This window comes from Callospermophilus lateralis, chromosome 16 (assembly GCF_048772815.1).
Source record: "Callospermophilus lateralis isolate mCalLat2 chromosome 16, mCalLat2.hap1, whole genome shotgun sequence".
NCBI classification, from domain to species: Eukaryota; Metazoa; Chordata; class Mammalia; order Rodentia; family Sciuridae; genus Callospermophilus; species Callospermophilus lateralis.
Window position 1 is genome coordinate 11,966,225 of NC_135320.1, and position 22,113 is coordinate 11,988,337.

Below are 22,113 nucleotides of genomic sequence, written 5' to 3' on the forward strand. Positions count from 1 at the left end.
AATAAACATTTATAACTAAAATATTTCACCTTTGAAAACACGTACTCTCACAGGCACTGGGATAAAAATCCACTATTAGCAGGACGTAGGCCTTCATGACTGGTCAATTTCCCATCCATTCCCTCTCGCCCTTGGGCTGATCTTCTTTGACCACTCAGGAATCTCCTCTATCCACACTGCACTTGAACCTCTCCTCCAAGAGCTTCCTACCAGGATAGGCCCCAACACTTGGGTCCACACCTACTTATCCTTGGAATCATCCTTGGCTTTCCAACCCCAGTGCATAGAATAATGCTTGACTGTTTAAAAATACTTATATCACCTCAAAATGTGTACATGTAAAACAAACTCAAGGCTGTTTCCAACCAATGCAGTAGGAAACATGTACTTCTACTAAGAAAAACAAAACCACCACAACAAACTCTTCCATAATTAGAAAAAGGAAAAAAAGGCTAAAAAAATTACCTTGTTTAGTTATAAAACTGATGAACTCCTGGATTTCTGTTAAAGCTTGTACCGACTGTAACTTGGTGAGTCTACTTCTGTGTAAGAGGACATCAATACTAGAATAATTCTAGGGAAAAAAAAGGCATTTACCATTGTCATACACCAGTTTACCACTTACAACTTCTAATATAGTCCTCTGAAATGTGAAATATAGAAACTGTCCTATAAATACACTAGTTACCCAGTGTGTCCCAGAGTGTTTAACAATGAGGTCAGACACAATTAACAAATGGTTTAATTTTTTGATTCAACAAAACCAATAAAATCAATATAAACAGGCTGTCTATATTTTTACCAGTTGTTTTTGCTTTTGCTTTTTCGTGTTAAGGACACTGAACACATGCTCTACCATGAAGCTATACCCCCCAGCCAAATAAATTTTTTTGTTTAATTTTTTTTAATCTTTTTTATCCCTTAGTGCTGGGAAATTGAACCTAGGACCTCACATGTGCTAAATGTTGTTGAAAGACTCTGTTATAAGTAGACAACTGTCTCACAAATCAAACAGTTCACAACTGTGAGTTGTGAAAAAGTCTCAGAAACACAAGAAGGAAGAAGTAGCAGTAGAAAATGAACAAAGTAACCAAATTCCCACAGTTACTCCACCAAGAAAGTTCTTTAACATTGTGAGAAAGATAAAAACCAAGGAAAAAACAATAAGTGGAACTTTCTTAAAAATGGAGAAAAAGGAGGCTGGGGTTGTGGCTCGGCGGTAAAGCTCTCGCCTAGCTTGTGCGAGGCCTTGGGTTCGATCCTCGGTGCCACATATAAAATAAAAAAATAAAAATAAATGGGGAAAAAAATATTTAAAAAGATATAAATCAAAGGACAAATGGAGAACACCATAAGAAGAAACCAAAGACTAGAAAGATGAAGGAAATGGGTGGTATACAATATTATAAAAAAATCTTGGTCATTTTTTATGAGTTTATTAACTTTTGAAACTATTAAACAAATGGTATAGTTCAGATAGATATATTTGTATTACCTGCATAAAAATCTGAATGCCGTTTTCAACATAATATTTGGCCCTATCAAAATCATCTTGCAAGATGTAAAGGAGACTCAGCTCCTGACTGTACTGCAGCTCGATGAAAGCTTGCTGCAGCTCCTGGTGCATGGCCTCATCCATGAATGTCAGCAGGGACTGGTTGCCCTCACCTTGAAGCAGGAGCTTCAGCTTGCTGCGGATCATGTATGGTAGAAACATCTCCTGAGGAGCATAAGAATCTATTTGTAACTGCAGAAAGCCATTTTGAATATGTCTGTCATTTCTGTAAAATTTTTAGCAGTGATTTTATGGGTCAAGATTCAAAGTGATGATGTGTGATGTCCAAATCTAAAACTAAGAACAAGTTCACCTAAAATGCCTTGTTTTGTAACCATGCAATATATAGGAACATCCTCTACAGAAAATGGCATCTACTTTTAACTGGAAGACAATTTTATGGTTCACACACATCGAGTAACATACAGTACCATAAAAGCAGTGGTGGTGCAAGAGGGGCCACAGGCTGCCTCCTCTGTGTGGCCAGTGATGCAGAACACAGAGACAAAGAGGAAATATTCTCCCATGGGAGGATACCAAAGACGCTAATTTTATCTTAAAATACATCCCATTTATTGGAAAAGGTTTAGCTAAAGTGATGTGAGATTTAACAATGGTATGGAGTTTGTCAGGGGAGTCAAGTTATATAAATATCCAAATGCTCCACAACTACTACCCTGTTCAGGAAAATTTCTAAACAATTTTATTAACTATAAAACACCTGGTCAACTAAAATATTTATTTCACCAATCCAAAAATAATTATCCCCAACCTGATAAAGTGGTTCACTCCACATTTTGCTTAGATCACTGTCTACACAGGCAGTAGAACAGTACTCAAGTGACTTCCACTCAGAGAGATGGCTGTAACAGTCAAGGGAAGCCAGTTCCCAGAAGTCTTTCTCAGCTTCTGTGGGCTCACCGTCCTCCCACTCTTGTCTATTGAGAGCCTAGTAGGAAAATGGTAACAGATTATTTTACAAAGCAGGAAAAAACACAAAAAGAAACATGTTAAAAAGGAGGTATTATTAACATTCATACTGAATACAACCATTTTCAGATTTATGGCAAAGTGAGAAAAAGGGAGAATATTCAGAGTAACAGTGAATGGAAAAATAAATTTTAAAAAGCTATCTTATAGTAATAAATGAATATAAAAGCCCTGATCAGGAAGGATTCATTTCTCTGAGAAAGCTAAGAGTGAAACCAATTAGTAAGAACTGAAGACTTTTAATGACCCACAATTTGAATTAAATCAGGACTGTGGGTTATTTACCATTTAAGTCTTTAGATTTAAAATAAAGGACATTTGAAGAAATTACGGAGGACTTTAAAACCTGGTACATGCCTGTAATCAGGTACTCAGGAGGCTGAGGTGGGAGGATCAGCCTGGGAAACTTAGCAAGACTCTGTCTCAAAATAAAAAATAAAAGGGGCTAGGGATGCAGTTCAGTGATAAAGCACCATTGAGTACAATACCCAGTTTACAAACAAAAACAAAAACAGCCTTAGGCCACAGATCCTGAACTTAGTATCTGTATTTGAATAACCACTGGGAACTCAAAACGTAAATCATTGTCCCAAATTCTTCTTTACAACCTTTTTTTTTCTTTCTGAAGAAAACAATTCCCAAGTAGGAATTGTAAAATCATATCAGATATAGAAACAACACTGTACAGTTTAGGGAGATAGTTCAATTCTAAAGTTACCCTGGGTTCAATCCCCAGTACCATCAAAAAGAGATACAATAATTTTTATTTCATATGTGGTTATTACGAAACCATACTTGGTTAGTATTCTAAAACCTAAGGAATAAAGGTAAAGCTAATAGATTTTTCACGCAGAGAACGAAAGTGTTAATGCAACTGATATAAAGGCTAGAGATTGATTTTACCTCATTATACTGTTTAGCAGCTTCAGAATAGTCATTTCTGGCTTCTGCTAATAATGCATTCTGAGTGACTTGCTTTGTTCCTATCTCACTGCTAAAAATAGCCCGGAGGACATCATATTCTCCAATTGACCGATATAGTCTATAAAACAAACCAAAACACATCCAAATCGGTGAACACCTCAATATTTTAAAAGTTCTTCATATTATGAAGTGATAGTAAAGCAAGATGCCATACATTAAAGAAAACATAAAACTTTAATAGAAAATTTTAAATTTTGAAGGCGCCCTTAGATTTTACTACTTTAATTATACAGTAGGCAAAGTAATTCTAATAAGCATTTAAAAGGAAGTCCGAAAATATCACAAGTCCATAAGGTATGAACTGTTTCATTAAATAAATTTTGATGAGTAACATATTTGGAGTTCTTGTCTAGTCCTAAAAATCTCAGATACAAATAAACAATAATTTTCCCCCTACCGATGGGATATTTTAATCTATGTTTTATGAACCATCTCAATTCCAAAAACAGGTACTTCATTATAGTCATAATATTTACTAGAGCATTCATTCAACTCTTCACCTTAACAAAAGTCTGACTCTATTTTGTCAAACAAGCCTCTTCTCTTTATGAAATTCTCAAGTTGGTGTTTATTAAGTTTGTTTCCTTCCTTCCAGAAATTTCTTCAAGTCTCAACCAAAATGTCATCCCTAGCTTGATCACCTGGCCAAGGACAACTTCCTCATTGGTTCTCCTGCCTTTTTGCATTTCCATCAAAACAGCCCTGCAGAATTTATGAACCAATGATTCCAAATTTAAATTTAAAAATTAAATAGACATGACTTTCTTATTGCCTTGATCCTAGAGGGTCAAAAGTAACAAATCAGACAGGAGTGGACAGATGGGTGGGAGAACAGAGCTTACAGTCAGGAACTGAGGAGAAAAGGAGAGCAACAGACATGTTCACAACATAGAAAAGAGATCCATACGTACACTAGTTTATAGGTGTCTGCTTTATGTTCGCTAGAACATGGTCAAAATGAGAACCATGACAGTAAGAGAGGATTAAATTATGTTCATTATATTCTGTCTGCAAAAATGTAAAAACACTGCACATAAAAGTATGAGGAAGTATTTAATCAAGTTAGAACCAAGTGTGTAAAGTTTAAGTCCATAAAAATTCTATGCTCCATTTACCCAGCAAATACACATTATGAGCTTCTTGCTCCCTGAAGACACTAAACATTAAAGATGTCACTTACTGTTCACTCATACATCCGAAGCAAAGGATAAAACAGCTATTGGGTAAAATCACATTAGCCCGAGGCTCTGAATTGCCCTGCATTGGGTTCTTCCCCTTTCTGTACTCACCATGTCCTCCGACTTCATGTTCTGGTGAGTTACATAGAAAAGGGTTTACATACACATCCTCTGGGATCCTTAATTTTTTGAGTCTGTGATCAATGTCTAATCCATTGCACAGTCTCTTAAGTTCCTGGCACAGTGCCTTACACAGTGATGGTGCTCAATTAAGATAAGAAGTGACTACATAACAAAAAATACAAGGATTCTGTGTCTTTACTTTTACTATCTTTTCCCATAAAGACCCAAAAATCACTTTAAAAAAAATAAAATTCAGGTTTAATTTCAACCTTGACCTAACATCCTTCTCAGAATTAGACACTGGCTTTCACACAATAAAACCACATTAAGGGAAGAATTACGTAAAATGCACAATGACAACCTACAAAATAGAATTTTTTTCAGATAACAAAGTATTTGGGATTAAACTGTGACTCCTAATGAAAAAAATAAAAGCAACTTTATTATGTTCAGCAAAGCTGGAAAAAAACATAAAATACCAGGAACTATTATTTATAGCCACACTCTAAAAGAAGCTAAACTTGGATAACACGGAGTCTAAACTGTCTACTGAAAGAAATTAACCAGTTAAATTAATATTCTCTTTCTCTGAGCAACACATTCCTTCTTGTGACATCTGTTCTTGACTCACAGAATGGTACTCAGCATGAACAATTTTCTATAAACTTTCACAGAAGTGTTACTATCAACTTTATTCATTTTTCTGCCAAAATGAAGACAAGTTTGTTTCTATTATTTTGTTTGGATTCACTGTTCTGCAATTTGCCCCTCACGAGCTTACTTAGCAAGTTCCATCCATCGGAGGATGTCAGGAGGGAGGCAGGTCTTGCCCCGACTTCGCTTGCTGAGCGGCTCTGCAGGGGCTAGGTGAAGCAGTGCCTCCTCAAGAAGGCGGATACCCCCAGGCTGCTGTAGACTGGCTAGGCAGCTAGCACGGACAGTGGCTGGGTCGAGGCTCAGGAAGTCTGCATGCTGGCAACTGATTTCCTGTGAAACCATAAACACATGTAGCTGTTTAGCCTGTGGTACTTGGACCATATCTTCACAAGTGATTAATTCACTTTACTAAACATAAAAGAAAGTTTTGACGTAAGTAGTGATATCACCAAAAGCTTCTCTGTGTAATTCTATTAACAGATTTTTCCTTCATTGTTCCATTCACTAAAAAGAGGAAATGACCTTTTGTTTTTACATCTAGGGCTTCATTTAAAGCTAGAAAAACACTGGCAAAATATGAAGACTAAAAAAAATATGTGTGTGTATATACATATCCATATATATACAATTTTCAACCCCCAAACACATATCCAACAATTGCAATTGCCAGGAATACTTAGCCTGACTTGTTAAGAAGAACAGCTGAAAGACAAAAATTTCATATCCAATCACAAAAAGTGGGTGATTCATTTGTGTATTATTCTATGTAACCTCTTTTTTTCATTCTGGGGCTACAGAGGATTTCAGGAATTATCATAATGAGCTTTACTTTTAACTCTCAATGTGACAGTCCTATAACCATCAAAACAAAGAAATATAAACTTAAAATCTATATACAGAATAACATGTTACCACGCATCAGCATTTTCATTAGAACAGCCTGTATGTTACAAGTAACAATAAATGTTGGCAAGGATGTTGGGGAAAAGGTACATTCATACATTGTTGGTGGGGCTACAAATTGGTGCAACCATCCTGGATAGCAGTACGAAGATTCCTCAGAAAACTTGGAATGGAACCACAGTTTGACCCACTTATCCCACTCCTTGGTATACACCCAAAGGATTTAAAATCAACAGACTACAGTGACACAGCCACATCAATGTTCATAGGAGCTCAATTCACAATAGCTTTAACTATGGAACCAACCTAGGTGCCCTTCAACAGATGAATGGATCAAGAAAATGTGATATGTGAGATACACACACACACACATAATGGAATACTACTCATCTATAAAAAATGATGACTTTATGACTCTTGCAGGTAAGTAAATGAATCTGGAGACTATTATACTAAGTGACATAAGCCAATCCCCCGAAAAAACCAAATGTTCTTTCTGATGCGTGGATGCTAACATACAACAGGATGGGGGAGGGAAGAATAGAAGTTCAATGAATTAGACAAAGGGGAATGAAAGGAGGAAAAAAGAAAAGACAATAGAATGAATTAAACATAACTTTCCTTATATTCATGTATGAATATACCACCAGTGAAACTCCACATCATGTACAACCAAGAGTGGATCCTAATGTACTCCATGTATGTAAAATGTCAAAATACCACCTGTCATGTATATCTAAAAAAAATAAAATAAAAAAAGAACAGCTTACATGTAGGCACCTGGGTCTCTATGCACATGGCGCCTGTGCACATACCTTGAAAAGATGGCCCTTGTACACTTGCACTGGCCCAACCCACTCCCCTAACAGCCGTACCACACATATCAGCCACCGTATGGTCACCAAGCTGAATCCTGGAAAAATGTAAATCCTCCTAAGTAATTAAATAAACGAAAATGTTTCTTACCCTTTGAGCTAGTGGTATAAGAAAGAAAATCCAAATAAAATTCTATCTTAATTAATAACAGCAAAAGTTTTGTCTTTGCTGATGTATCAGATTTTGAGACAACACCACTCTAATTTGGAAAGCAAAGCTTAGATATAAAAGGGAAGCTTAGATATAAAAACATCTTAATTCTCCTCATTCCATAATTACTTATCTTCTAGTTTCCAAAAGTATAGTAAGAACAATGCTATCGCTGATTGCATAAACCTTATGAGCCATTCATCCTTATGTTCATTTCATAAGTCTGGGCAAATGTGCTTAATGACTATATCACTATTATTGGATTATCATTCCTATACATGTAAATGCATGCATAATTTAAATGAGTTACTTTAAGTTCATTTTCAAGAAGATTAACTATTTTGTTCAGCCCTACAGTGTCATTTTGGTTAATAAATAATAAGTTGCTAAGCAAAAGATAAATTTGTAGAAATGTAAACTTTTAGTTTAGTCATTTGCTAGAACAAAAGCCTTTGTAAATATGGAGCAAAATGTATTATGATGACCTGGGAAGAGAAAATAAACTACATTCTCAGATATAAGTCCCTGAAAAGGAGGTCATGATAGCAAACACTGCAAACTGTAGACTCTGATGTGTAAGCATGAAGCTTGTTCCATGTCTGATGGCAGCCAGCAAGTTCTATAAGATATTTTACTCATATATGGCTAATAACTCTCCTCAACAGCTATGGAAAAGCCAGGTTTTTAGTAAATCTCAGGTCCAAACTAGAAATTATGTCTTAAAAAAATCACTTCAGAATACAATGTAAAGGGAAGGCTGGGGTGTGACTCAGATATAGAGCACTTGCCTGCCATGCGGGAGGCACTGGGTTCGATCTTCAGTACCACGTGAATCTTCAAAAAAACTTTCCAACCAAGAATCTTATATCCAGCAAAATTAAGCTTTAGATTTGATGATGAAGTAAAAATCTTCCATGATAAAGAAAAGTTAAAAGAATTTACAACTTGAAAGCCTGTACTACAGAACATCTGGGCAAAATATTCCATGAAATGGAAGTGAAAAACAACACTGAAAATCAGCAGAGGGAGGTATTGCACTAAAGGAAAAACTAATCAAAGGATAAACCAAATCAAGTTAAATAACAAAAATAAACAAAAATGACTGGGAACACAAATCATGTCCCAATAATAACCCCAAATGTTAATGGTCTAAACTCACCAATCAAAACACATAGACTGGCAGATGGATTAAAAAAAAAGACCCAACAATATGCTGCCTTAAAGAGACTGATCTCATAGGAAAAGACATCCACAGACTGAAGGTGAAACGTTGGGAAAAATCATACCACTCACATGAACTGTAGAAACAAACAGGGGTTTCCATCCTCATATCAAATAGACTTCAAGCCAAAGTTAATCAAAAGCAATAAAGAGGATATTTCATACTGTTTAAGGGAACCATTTATCAACAAGAAATAACAATAAATTTATAAGCACCAAACCATGGCACATCTATGTTAAACAAAAAAAAAAAAAAAAAAAAAGCTCTTCTCAAGATCAAGAGTCAAACAGACCACAACTCAATAATTCTGGGTGACTTTAACACACCTCTTTCACCACTGGATAGATCATTCAAACAAAAGCTGAACAAAGAAACTATAGAACTCAATAATACAATCAATAATTTAGACTTAACTGACACATATAGAATATTTCATCCTTCAATGAGAGAATACACTTTTTTCTCAGCAGCACATGGATCCTTCTCTAAAACAGACTATATATTATGCCACAAAGCAACTTTTAGCAAATATAAAAAAGTAGAGATACTACCCTGCATTCTATCAGATCATAATGGAATAAAATTAGAAATCAATGATAAAATAAAAAATAAAATCCACTCCAACACCTTAAGGCTAAATAATATGCTACGGAATGAACAATGGGTTGCACAAAAGACATCAGGGAGGAGATTAAAAAACTCTTAGAGGTGAATAAGAACACTGATACAATGTATCGAAATCTCTGGGACACTATGAAAGCAGTTCTAAGAGGAAAGTTCATTGCATGGAGTTCATTCCTTAAAAGAAGAAAAAGTCAACAAATAAATAACCCAATATTACATCCCAAAGCTCTAGAAAAAGAAGAACAAATCAACACCAAACGCAGTAGAAGACAGGAAATAATTAAAACCAGAACTGAAATCAATGAAATTGAAACAAAAAAAAATTTGAAAAAAATGGACAAATCAAAAAATTGGTTCTTTGAAACAATAAATAAAATTGACAGACCCTTAGCCATGGTAATGAAGAGAAGGAGAGAGAGAACTCAAATTACTAACATATGTGATAAAAAAGGAAATATCACAACAGACACTACAAAAAAATAGAGAAGATAATTAGAAACTATTTTGAAAACTTGTACTCCAATAAAATAGAAAATATCGAAGGCACCGACAAATTTCTGGAGTCCTATGATTTGCCCAAATTGAATCAGAATGATATACACAATTTAAACAGATCGATTTCAAGTGATGAAATAGAAGATGCCATCAAAAGTCTATCAACCGGGGCTGGGATTGTGTCTCAGTGGTAGAGCATGTTCAAGGCCCTGGGTTTGATCCTCAGCACCACATAAAAATAAATAAACAAAATTGGGTCCAACTACTTCTAAAAAAAAAAAAAGTCTACCAACCAAGAAAAGCCCAGGACTGGACGGGTACACAGCTGAGTTCTACAAGACCTTTAAAGAAGAACTAATACCAATACTCTTCAATTTATTTCAGGAAATAGAAAAAGAGGGAGCACTTCCAAACTTATTCTATGAGGTCAATATCACCCTGATTCCAAAACCAGGCAAAGACAAATAAATCAAAGAAAGAAAACTTCAGACCAATATCTCTAATGAACATAGATGCAAAAATTCTCAATAAAATTCTGGCAAATCGAATACAAAAACATATCAAAAACATAGTTTACCATGATCAAGTGGGATTCATCCCAGGGATGCAAGGTTGGCTCAACATACAGAAATCAATAAATGTAATTCAATACATCAATAGACTTAAAGATAAGAACCATATCATCATCTCAATAGACACAGAAAAAGAAATGAAAGGGATACAGATGGGAAAAGAAGAACTCAAATTAGAACTATTTGCCGACGATATGATTCTATACCTAGAAGACCCAAAAAATTCCACCAGAAAACTTCTAGCAAAGTAGCAGGATACAAAATCAACATCCATAAATCAAAGGCATTTCTATATATCAGTGACAAATCCTCTGAGAGGGAAACTACCCCATTTACAATGGTCTTAAAAAAAAATAAAATACTTGGGAATCAACCTAACAAAAGAGGTGAAAGACCTCTACAATGAAAACTACAAAGTGCTAAAGAAAGAAATTAAAGAAGACCTTAGAAGATGGAAAGATCTACCTTGCTCTTGGATAGGCAAAATTATTATTGTCAAAATGACCATACTACCAAAAAGCATTATACAGATTTAATGCAATTCCGATCAAAATCCCAATGGCATTCCTCATAGAAATAGAAGAAACAATAATGAAATTCATCTGGAAAAATAAGAGACCCAGAATAGCTAAAACAATTCTTAGCAGGAATAATGAAGCAGGTGGCATCACTATACCAGGCCTTAAACTATACTACAGACCAGTATTAACAAAAACAGCATGGTATTGGCAACAAAATAGACTGGTAGACCAATGGTACAGAATAGAGAACACACAGACTAACTCACATAATTACAGTTTTCTTATATTAGACAAAGGCACCAAAAACAAACATTTGAGAAAAGACACTCTCTTCAACAAATAGTGCTGGGAAAACTGGAAATACATATGCAGCAAAATGAAACTAAACACCTATCTCTCACCATGCACAAAACTCAACTCAAAGTGGGTCAAGGACCTAGGAATTAAACCAGATACCTTGTGTCTAACTTAAGAAAAAGGAGGCCCAAATCTCCATATATCAGATTAGGCCCCTACTTCCTTAATAAGACTCCTATAGCACAAGTATTAAAATCAAGAATTAATAAATGGGATGCATTCAAATTAAACTTGTTCTCAGCAAAAGAAATGATCAGTGAGGTGAATAGAGAACCTACATCTTGGGAGCAAATTTTTACCACTTGCACATCAGATATAGCATTTATCTCTAGGTTATATAAAGAACTCAAAAAGCTAAACACCAAAAACACAAATAACCCAATCAATGAATGGGCCAAGGAATTGAACAGACACTTCTCAGAAGGTGATATACAATCAATCAACAAATATATGAAAAAATGTTCAACATCTCCATCAATTAGAGAAATGCAAATCAAAACTACTCTAAGATTTCATCTCACTCCAGTCAATATGGAGCTATGAAGAACACAAACAAGGGCTGGGGTTGTGGCTCAGAGGTACAGTGCTCACCTAGCATGTGTGAGGCACTGGGTTCTATTCTCAGCACCACATAAAATAAAGACATTGTGTCCACCTAAAAGTAAAAAATAAATATTAAAAAAAAAGAACACAAAAAACAATAAGTGTTGGAGAGGATGTGGGGGAAAAGGCTCACTCATACATTGCTAGCCAATATGGAAAGCAGTATGAAGATTCCTTGGAAATCTGGGAATGGAACCACCTTTAGACCCAGCTATCCCACTCCTCGGTCTATACCCAAAGGATTTAAAAACAGCTTACTACAGGGACACAGCCACATCAGTGTTTATTGCAGTACAATTCACAATACCTAAACCGTAGAACCAACCTAGATGCCCCTCAGCAAATGAATGGATAAAGAAAATGCAGTATATGTGCACAATGGAATATCACTCAGCAATAAAAGAGAATAAAATCATGGCATTTGCAGGTAAACGGATGGAGTTGGAGAAGATAATGCTAAGTGAAGTTAGCCAATCCCCAAAAAACAAATGTCGAATATTTTCTCTGATAACGAGACTGATTGATTAGTGGGGTTGGAAGGGAGAGCATGGGAATATTAGACAAACTCTAGATAGGGCAAAGGGGAGGGAATGGAAGGAAGGAGGCAAGGGATGTAAAAATGATAGTGGGATGAGATGGACATCAATACCCTAAGTTCCTATATGAAGATACAAATGGGGTGAATATATTTTGCATACCAGAGATATGAAAATTGTGCTCTATATGTGTAATATGATAGTAATGCATTGTGCTCTCATATATAACAAATAGAATAAAGAATTTAAAAAGGGGGGCTAGGGTGGTAGCTCAGTGGTAAAGTGCTTGCCTCAAACGTGTGAGGCACTGGGTTTGATCCTCAGCACCACATAAAAATAAATAGATATTGTGTCCATCTACGACTAAAAAAGTATTTAAATTTTTTTTTAAAAAAAGAATACAATGTAAAGAAAAACTTATTTTAAAATACTGTCTAGGGCTGGGGTTGTAGCTCAGTGGTAGAGTGCTTGCCTTGCACGTGTAAGGCCTTGGGTTTGAACCCCAGCAACACATAAAAATAAACAAATAAAAATAAAAGATATTGTGTCCATCTACAACTAAAAAATAAATAAATAAATAAATAAAATACTGGCTAACTCCTTATGATTACTGAAACATTTTTATTATCTACAGTGTGGATAAGACAAAAACAATGAAGGAACTCTATTTGTAAATTGTAAGCCAAGAGAATTAGAGCTAATTATAAAAGGAAGTTATATTTATACTTTCATGCTACATCAAAAAAGAATAAAACAGAAAAACTGAGTACTTCATCTCAGAGAATTATAACTCAGTTTATCTTATAAACTAATACTACTGATGCATAATATATTTTTTTAAGAATTTAATTATTTCAAGGAGGTCATGAGATAAATAAATACTAAAATGAATCAGAAATTTTCTATAAGGGAAGATGTAATGATGCATGTTTGGGATGGCACACAAAACATTTACTACGTGAGAAGATAATCCCTTCTTCTTTGTTGTTTTTGTTTTGTTTTGGGGTCAAATTATTTTATTGAGGGGGTTTGAGGTTAAGGAGTACTGAAGAGCTGAAATGAATAATTGGATCTGACATCCTCTGTAGGGCCAGACCTTGCTGCTGCCGAAAGAAAGAAGATGATCTTTTGCTAAGAATATTTAAGTAGTAACTGAAAGCACACCTATACGGCAAGTTCTCTGCCCAAACCAGTCACCTTAGAAAGCACTTCTCCCACCACTGCATCCAGGTAAATATGGGCATATACACCTACCCTAGTCAAGGAGCTATCTACACTTGGTTATCACCCTATGCCACTTTAACACTTCTGTATGACTTAAGTGCTAGGATGCACTTTTACTTCTGCATTCCTTAAGTGCTACCTAACACTTCTGTTCTATATTATTCTGTAGACTGCCTGTTGGCCGTCAAGAAAGCAGATTCTTGGAAGGCAGGAATTTTGCCTCTTCATTACCAGGCATGTGCTCAATCAATATCTCAGGAGGCAGGAGAGAATTTGGTGAAATGCTACATAAAGAAAAAGAACTAAACAAAATGCAGGTTTAAAGGGATTGGCTGACTACAAAAAAAAAAAAAAACTTTTATGTTTATGTGTGATTTCAGATTATCCTATAATATAAGATAGTGGTTTGTTTGTTTGTTTTTTGAGGGGAAAAAAGGCAATAGATTACATGTGACCATTTGAGGTGACCTAAATGATACTTCTACTCTGTTAAAAGATACCTTGTTTCTATCAAGAGTTTCACCTTGAGAAACAAAGTGATGATAACATTAGCCATGCAATGAATGCCAAGGCAGACAATGTGTATTTATAAAGAACTTGTGCAGACACTTACCTGGATGCAAGAGACAAAAGGTGGAAAGGAAAAAAAAGTGGTATTAAGAAAACGGTTGAAGTCTTGAAGCAAGTTTTGAGTGATGTTGTTTTTTTCAGACATCGTCTTAAATTTATCCATCTCTTTCAGAATCCCAGAAAACAAGCCACTAAAGAGCTGTTTTGCAATTATTGGGTCTCTCTATAAAAAATTCAAATTTGAAGACAAATTAGGGTCTGAAGTATAAAAGCTATGATTCACCAGAACTTTACATGAAAATTAAACTGCTGCAAACACATCCCCTTATATACCTAACTTCTTTGGAAAGTTTAAGCTGATATCATATAGGGGAATACTTTAATCAAATATATCTGATAATATATGCTATGAGCCCATGTACCTTTGACTTAAAGAGATTAATTTTTTTTACTTTTATCTTAAAATATTTTTAGTTATACAGGGACACAATATCTTATTTTGTTTATTCATTTATATGTAGTGTTGAGGATTGAACCCAGTGCCTCACATGTGTGAGGCAAGCACTCTGCCACTGAGCTACAATTCCAGCCCTAAAGAGATTAATTTAAAGGCCAACTTCATCAACGTGTAATGACACAGGCATCTGAGTTGAGTTTGGAACCCCAATAACTCATCATTAAACTGGGGCTGATGTACAAGCCTCAAGGAGTTGAGGTGAAGACTTGTCAAGTCTTCACATGTGGACAGGGCACACCAAAGAGCAGGTGTCAACTTCACTACAGAGGCAGTGCTATGAGACACCAGAGAACTAGGAACTGAGAAATAGTGGACCTTAGAAAAACAGGGGTCTCTCCCTTGCCCCACATCCACAGAGATCAATGGCTTTATCACACTATCCAATCTTCACTAACTTATTTACATCTGTATATCACAATGTCGTAAGATTATTGGGAGAATTTAACGTGAGGCTGAAGGCACTTTAGGATAACAAAGGGCTGCACTGTAGTGAGTTATGTGAATCTGTACACAGGATGAAACACACACCTGTAAAAGTGAAAGTGCAGGGGAAATGACAATGAACAAGGCCTATAGTCTGTTAACACTGCTCTATCAGTATCAATACCTAAGTACTAATATTATAGTACAATCACATAAGATGTCTCCACTAGGGGATGGTGTGGGAAAGGTATGTGAATGATACACCATTTTTACAAATTCTTGTCAATCCATAATTATTTAGATGAAATAAAAAGCTCATAGGCTAAACACATATTGTAATCTATGATTATAATCAATATTAGTATTGGAAACTTTAAGTACAAAAAAAAAATAAGACGTTAGGGCTGGGATTGTGGCTTAGTGGCAAAGCACTTGCCTCGCACATATGAGTCAATGGATTCGGTGGTCAGCACTACACAAAAAATAAATAGATAAATAAATAGAATAAAGGTATTATGTCCATGTACAACCAAAATAATATTTTAAAAAAAGTAATGCATTATATTTAGGTGCCCAGCATAATGTTTTTACACACACACACACACAAATAAACACAACAAAACAAAAACACTCTTTGATTTTTAAAATTATTATTTCAGTAAAAGTCAAGGAAATCATGCCTTTGGGGGATAAGAATTCAGTTAGGAAGTATCATCCCCTCACAAAGCTTTACTCTGTATCTTAATAACTTAGAAAATGATTTACAGTCCTCTGTTATTAATTTATCAGAGAAAACCAATCCCACTGATAAACTTACTTCCCTAGACCCCCTAAAAATGCATTTGGGATAAGCAATGATTTAATTGGCTTACCATTTTAAAGATTACAATGATTATTTCATTCTACAATTATTGGATAAGAAAAGCATCTTTTTCTTCCTTTTCTTGTTAAAAAAAACAAGAATCAAACCTAGGGCCTCAGGTGTGCTAGGCCACCACTGAGTCACATCTCCAACCCATAAAAACAGATTTTATTCTGAATTTACAGATGGAGATCCTGTTGCTCAGAGCATTAACTAACCTGAACGGGCATGCATGTTCAGTTTAGAGCTCCATTCTTGATAACTCTAAGTCAGAGTCTTCTCATGGGAAAAGAAGTCCTAAAACTAGGAAATGGCAGAGATGGGACTTGGAACAGTTTTTAAACCAAGTACACCATTAAGGACAACCAACAATTCACTTATGACATTGTAGCCTGAACACACATACAGCACACTCCTGGACCCACAGCTTTTAACCTGTCAACAGAAAACACTGTGATCAGGGCAGACCTGGGCCACAGCCTGCAATGGGGTGATCAGGCTGCTGTGCTGAATCTGGATGTCAGGAAGGTCTCCATGACGGTAACTTCTATACAGAACAACCCTGGCATCCTGCTTCATTTTTAACTCACTCTTGATCTCCTATAATCACCAGAAACAAAGAAGGAACATTAGAATTCTATTTAAGAAAATCAAATGACATTGCCAGGATCCATCTTTAACATAAAGATAAAAGGACAACCATTTTTATTCACACTGGTTTAGTCATTAAGCCTTACCAGTTTACAATAAGTGATAAATCCACAATAAAATTACTATGGCAGATAAGCAGTGAAAACATTATTTAAATATTCATTATGAAGTAATCTGAATATTAATAAATCAGAAGATTTGATTTTAAACTTTTAAAAAATATAACTGTGGTTCCTTTTAATTCCTCTAAGAGTAAGCCTTGGCTCCAAGGCCCAGAGTGATGTGATGCCTCCACCCTGTTTAGAATACATCTTCAGCTTTTCCTTCAACATTGGGGAACCATCTTAGTATTATCTCTCCAGAGAGGCTTTCTACCACCTCTTAACCCAGGACTTTCCCAGATGTGCTCATTACTTGGTTTATTTTTGAAATTACACATTATAATTTCAACTTATTTTTCTGTCTGTCGAGCACTGGACTGACTCCACAAGGGCTTATATTCTGCTCACTTTTATAACACAGTGCCTGTGAGTAAAATGCTCCAGACTTATTTGTTCAATGAATACAGGACCACAAACGCCCAACCTTCAGATGTCGAATTATTTCAATGCCACCCAATTACCGAGCAAATAGCTTCACACTTGAATGTCCATGTCAGAAGAAATGCATGACCACACACAGTAAGTAACTACACTGATCAATTATTACAAAACTCTTCTTTGTATCAGGCCAAAATGTTACCTGCAACATCTACCCAATAATCCTGGTTTCTCTTCCTTCTACTGACCACACATTACTATTTCCTTCAGGCAGGCCTTGTTAGGTTTCAAGTTTAATCAGGAACCCTTCTCTGAGGAAGTAACGGAGCAAGAGAGGGTCCTAAGTACACTCTGAATTTAGACCCTACTCTTCAAAAGAATGGTTGTAATTAGAGTCAAGAAGATGAAAAGTACATTTTCTCCTCACAAATGAGTTAGAGGAACCATTCAACTGCTTCATACATTTAGAAATAGTTGAAGGTTTACAATGAATTGGAGTAATGAAAGGGACTTTAATTCACCATCTACACTTTCTTGGAAATTTTGTCATATTTACTGATTTAAGCAAAACTGAAGCTATAGTTAAACAAATTCTTTTCATTATTTATTTTCTTTTGTGGTTCTAGAGATTTAACCAGGGATGTTAAACCCTCAATTTTCATGTTTATTTTGACAGTCTCTTACTTAGTTCCTTAAGCTAGTCTCCAACTTGTGATTTTCTTGCCTTAGCCTCCCAAATCACTTGGGATTGATTACAGGCATATGCCACTGCACTCAGTCATTATTTACACATTTTGAGAAACGTGTAAAATTAATTCATGCCATACCTGTGTCTATAATCACACCTTCATCAGAGGTGTCTGGATTTTCTGGTAACCCAGCTTACTTGGTCCTTAGGGCTGCCATCCCCTCCCTGTCCCACGGCCTCAGTCTAACCCCAGTTGTGGGCCTCAACCCAAGAAGGGCCCTCTGGCCTTGTGGTGGAGAGCTGGGTTAATCCCTTCCCAGAGCAGCTGATGCTATAGAATATAAAATCAAGGAATAAACGGTGGTCATGTTTCCACCTGTGAGAAAAATTGAAGCTAAGCTGCACTGAATAGCAGAAAGAGGAAAAGCCAGATCCTAGCAGTATGTGAACCAAGCAAAGCACAGACTCAGGAGAATGAAGATTCTCATGAGACATCATGAGCACCCTTCACAACTGAGATATCAAAGGAGCTTTGGTTCACATGTAACCTTAACACACACAGCGCTGTTTATGCAATTTTGGTTTGCAAATCAACACTGGAACCAATATCTGACAGAGCGTTTATTTCCTTGTATACATTCTTTGATAGAAAACAGGCATTTCTGACCAATCATATTTGTGAAAAAGATACAAACCTTCTCTCGTTTTTGTTCATCAAGGCCTTTTTTGGCATACATCAAACTGAGTTTTTCTTGGTCCTTTAAAAATCGTCTGCGTAATCTTAGTATTTCTGCTCGGCTGTCTGTGCCTGAAGGACAGAGTGGGGTTGGTTACTGACAGTCAATTCAATATGTGCACTCGGCCTCAAATCCTTCCCAAGAGCTCCTAAATTTAAAGTGTGTGCTTTTCCACTTTAATATTTTTACTTAGTATTTTCTTAAAGATATAAACTTAGAAAGAATAGCAAGAGGAGACACAAGATTATTGTGACTCAGCAATTCTGGAAGCTAAAGAACAAGAAAGTGAATCTGTGATAGTAGAAGCAAATGTGACTCCATTTTGTTTTATGACTTCATCCTGTAAAACAACCATGCCAAATAGAAGGGTCATGACTGAGGCAAGATGTTCTTTTCCTTTTGCTATAGAAACTTTTAAGAACACAGAACCACCTAACGGGTCATTATTTCTGTAACTAGGGTAGAGGGCTCTGTTTCTGGAACTGGGGTGACTGGGCTAACTGGGATTGGTGAGGCCTCCTGCCACTTGACTGCACTGTCCCACTTCTGTAACCTGGCTTGCTTGCATTGGCTAGACCCCCAAACATCCCTTTTGCGGTTTTCAGGCTTATAAGAGTGCCCTTGCAATTGTTCGGGGCTGATCAGGGGAACAGCTTTATGTTCTGGTCAGCTGCCACCGGTGTGCTTCAATAATGGCTTGATTCGATTACATGTGAGTGGTCTGGAAGTCAGTTTATGAAACCCCAGGATGAAGCTTTAACTATAACAGATCCTGGAGAGAATCTCAAAGGCTCAGGATATGGCTGGACTGGAGAAGAGGCAAAAGTGAGGCTGCAATAGGAGCAGAGTCCCCACATGCATGGCTACAAGGTGGGAAAGGCCAGCCCAGCATCTGCAATGCCCAAGAGGACTTCTGAAACGGGTAGTGGCCCTGACATGCTAACAGGAGGCCTTTAGCTTACAGGCAGCAAAGTAGGAAGGTTGCCTCTGCGGAAATCAACCAGGACAGAAGAGTTGATACATCAGGGGTTTGTGTCATGGTCCAGTCTACCCCATCTTGCACCCACTCAGTCCCAATATGCATTATTCCAAACACCTTTTAAGTGCCCCACCTGGAAACACAAGCCAAAAATCAAAAATCACCAGACATTTGAGGAAAGCTTCAAATATGAAAGACAGACACCCAAATAAATAGTGAAAGAACAACTGTTAAAGTAGACCATGCAGGGAAAAAAAATTCAAACAATTCCCATTTATCAGAAAGATAAAAATAGGTGCTACAGTTTTGAATCAAGGACTAAAGAAATATTCAGAGATCAAAAACAGCTCATGGAAATTGAAAATATGATAACTCAAAAGGAAGGGTTAGAAGATGAGGTTGAAGATATTTTCTATAAAAAAGACAACAGGAAAAAAAAAGAAAATTAGAAGGATAATCCAGAGGTCTGATCAGTAGGACTCCAAAGAGAAAACAGAGACAAACTGAGGTGAAGAAGTCATCAACAAAAATCAAGATGATATTCTTGAACTAGAAATAGAAGTTTATGGTCCAAAAGGACCCACTTTATGGCCAGAGGAATAGAGTAAATCAGACTTGCATCAAAAGACACTTTTTTGAGTTTTCAGAAAAGTGTTTGAAAAGAGATCTGAGGATCTGAGATCCACTGAGAAAAGACACAAGTTCTTACAAAAGATCAATAAGGAGAATGCCATGTCTCTGCTAGTACCTGATAGTTCCCTACCAGGACGTCTACAACTCACCAGGACCCCAGGTGTGCATGCTCTGGAAGGCAATATGGTGGCAACAAGATCTTAAAAAGAACGTCCAGCTTAGGACCCTTTTCTCAGAACACTACTGAGGAACTACTCCACCAAAAAGGAGGAATAACCAGCTAAGTTGGAAAACTCAGGTCCAGGGAAGTGAAGGAATCTTCAGGATGAGGAGGGGTCTTTAGATGATGGCTGAGCAGAGGCCCTGGGGCATGCAGGCAGGTAGGGGGAGCCCAAGGATCCAGGAGAGTTTCTTTAAGAAGATGGCTAACTAAGCCTGACATGGTGGCACATGTCATCTGTCATTCCAAAGACTTGGGAAATAGACGCAGGAGGATTGTGAGTTTGAGGCCAGCCTCAACAACTCAGAGAGACCCTGTCTCAAAATAAAAAATAAAAAGAGCTGGGGAAGTAGCTCAGTGGTAAAGCCCCCCTGGGTTCAGTCTTCAGTAGCACTCACACAGATACATGCACACAAAAATTAAAAAGATGGGATATCTACATGTTGGGACACAGTAAAAGACAACTACAGAACTCAGGGAAATCTGGTGATAAATATGTAGAAAACTAAACACATAAACCAAAATAATTACTACTTAGGAAAAAATATACAAGAAAGAAAAAATCATAGTGTTACTTGTGGCCCAATCACAAATAATACTACATAGTCAAAATAAGAGGAAAACACTGAATACTGATGAAATGAGGACTATGACACAATTGAGCAGGAGGATAGAACATTGGTGGACATGACTGCGTCTTTGTGATAAGCAGGGTGAGGGAGAAGGGCCAACCTCAAGTGTTTATCATATAAAACCAGATGAGAATGACTAATACTGAAAGAAAAAGCTTGAAGATACGGAAGAACAAAACTCAGGTAAGTGGGTTATAAATGGCTGCCTCTGACAAGACAATATGCAGAGTTGCTGTTTCTTCTAACAAGCTTTTGAGAAGTGTCTGGCTCTTCAAATGATATGCACATATAACTCTGTTACAAATAAATAAAGGAATTTACTCATGCTTCTAATCTTCTATAAATCTAAATGTATATATTGCATAACCCCTGAGTTTTGTCTTGGGATCTTTTTGCTGCACATTTTCTTCATCTGGACTTCCACTCTGCCGGAGAGCTTGAAGTTTCATAAAGAGCTAAACTCCTCTCTGCCCCACCCTCTTGGCCTTGGTTCTACAAGCCTGCCCAACTTTCCACTGTCCCCCTCAGCATTCCACTGTGCTGTTGGGGGCCACCCCACCCACCACCTTCAAGCCAAGACCCTGGATCATGATACCTCTGCCTTGCCTCTTGGTTCTCCTCATTCCACTTGCTGTCCCCAAAAATCTCTCTCAGAAAGGGTCAGAATTTTCTTGCTGCCTCTGCTTAATTCATCTTGTGGCTGCTTCCCAAAGTTCACTCCATCTCCCATAAGCCTGTCTCCTTTTTCGCCTCCTTCACCATGACTCAGGTCCTAGAGCACCCATTTCCTGAACTAGGGAGGGCCCTTGTGTCCTTGGCATGGAGTCCGCTCTCTGTAAACATTCTCTCAACTGCTCTAATTCCTTCCCTCCTGCCAAACACACTGCATACTTCTCCCTCTTTCTCCTTTTCATCTTCTGCCTTCCTGCATCCCAGGCTCTCAGGCTCCTCCTTCACCCAGTATTTCTGAACATTCCCTACCTGGATTTAAATTCTTTCACTTTTGAGATTTGGATTATTAATTCTATCTCATTTGATGATCACCAATATATTGTTGAACCCATCCTAATGTTCTAGAAAGTCACTAAAAAG

General features: G+C 36.8%; 1 protein-coding gene across 1 annotated transcript in view; it reads right to left on the minus strand.

Annotated features, from left to right (window-relative positions):
• The window catches only part of Prkdc (protein kinase, DNA-activated, catalytic subunit), a 162,682-nt gene that overhangs the window by 38,339 nt on the left and 102,230 nt on the right, over positions 1-22,113 (minus strand). Inside the window, exons 60-67 of the mRNA XM_076836401.1 lie at positions 18,516-18,628; positions 16,411-16,542; positions 14,184-14,363; positions 5,612-5,817; positions 3,449-3,587; positions 2,328-2,504; positions 1,496-1,720; positions 466-574 (exon numbers count right to left, since the gene is read on the minus strand). Coding sequence (XP_076692516.1) covers positions 466-574; positions 1,496-1,720; positions 2,328-2,504; positions 3,449-3,587; positions 5,612-5,817; positions 14,184-14,363; positions 16,411-16,542; positions 18,516-18,628 — 1,281 coding nt within the window. The remainder of the gene's footprint in view (positions 1-465; positions 575-1,495; positions 1,721-2,327; positions 2,505-3,448; positions 3,588-5,611; positions 5,818-14,183; positions 14,364-16,410; positions 16,543-18,515; positions 18,629-22,113) is intronic.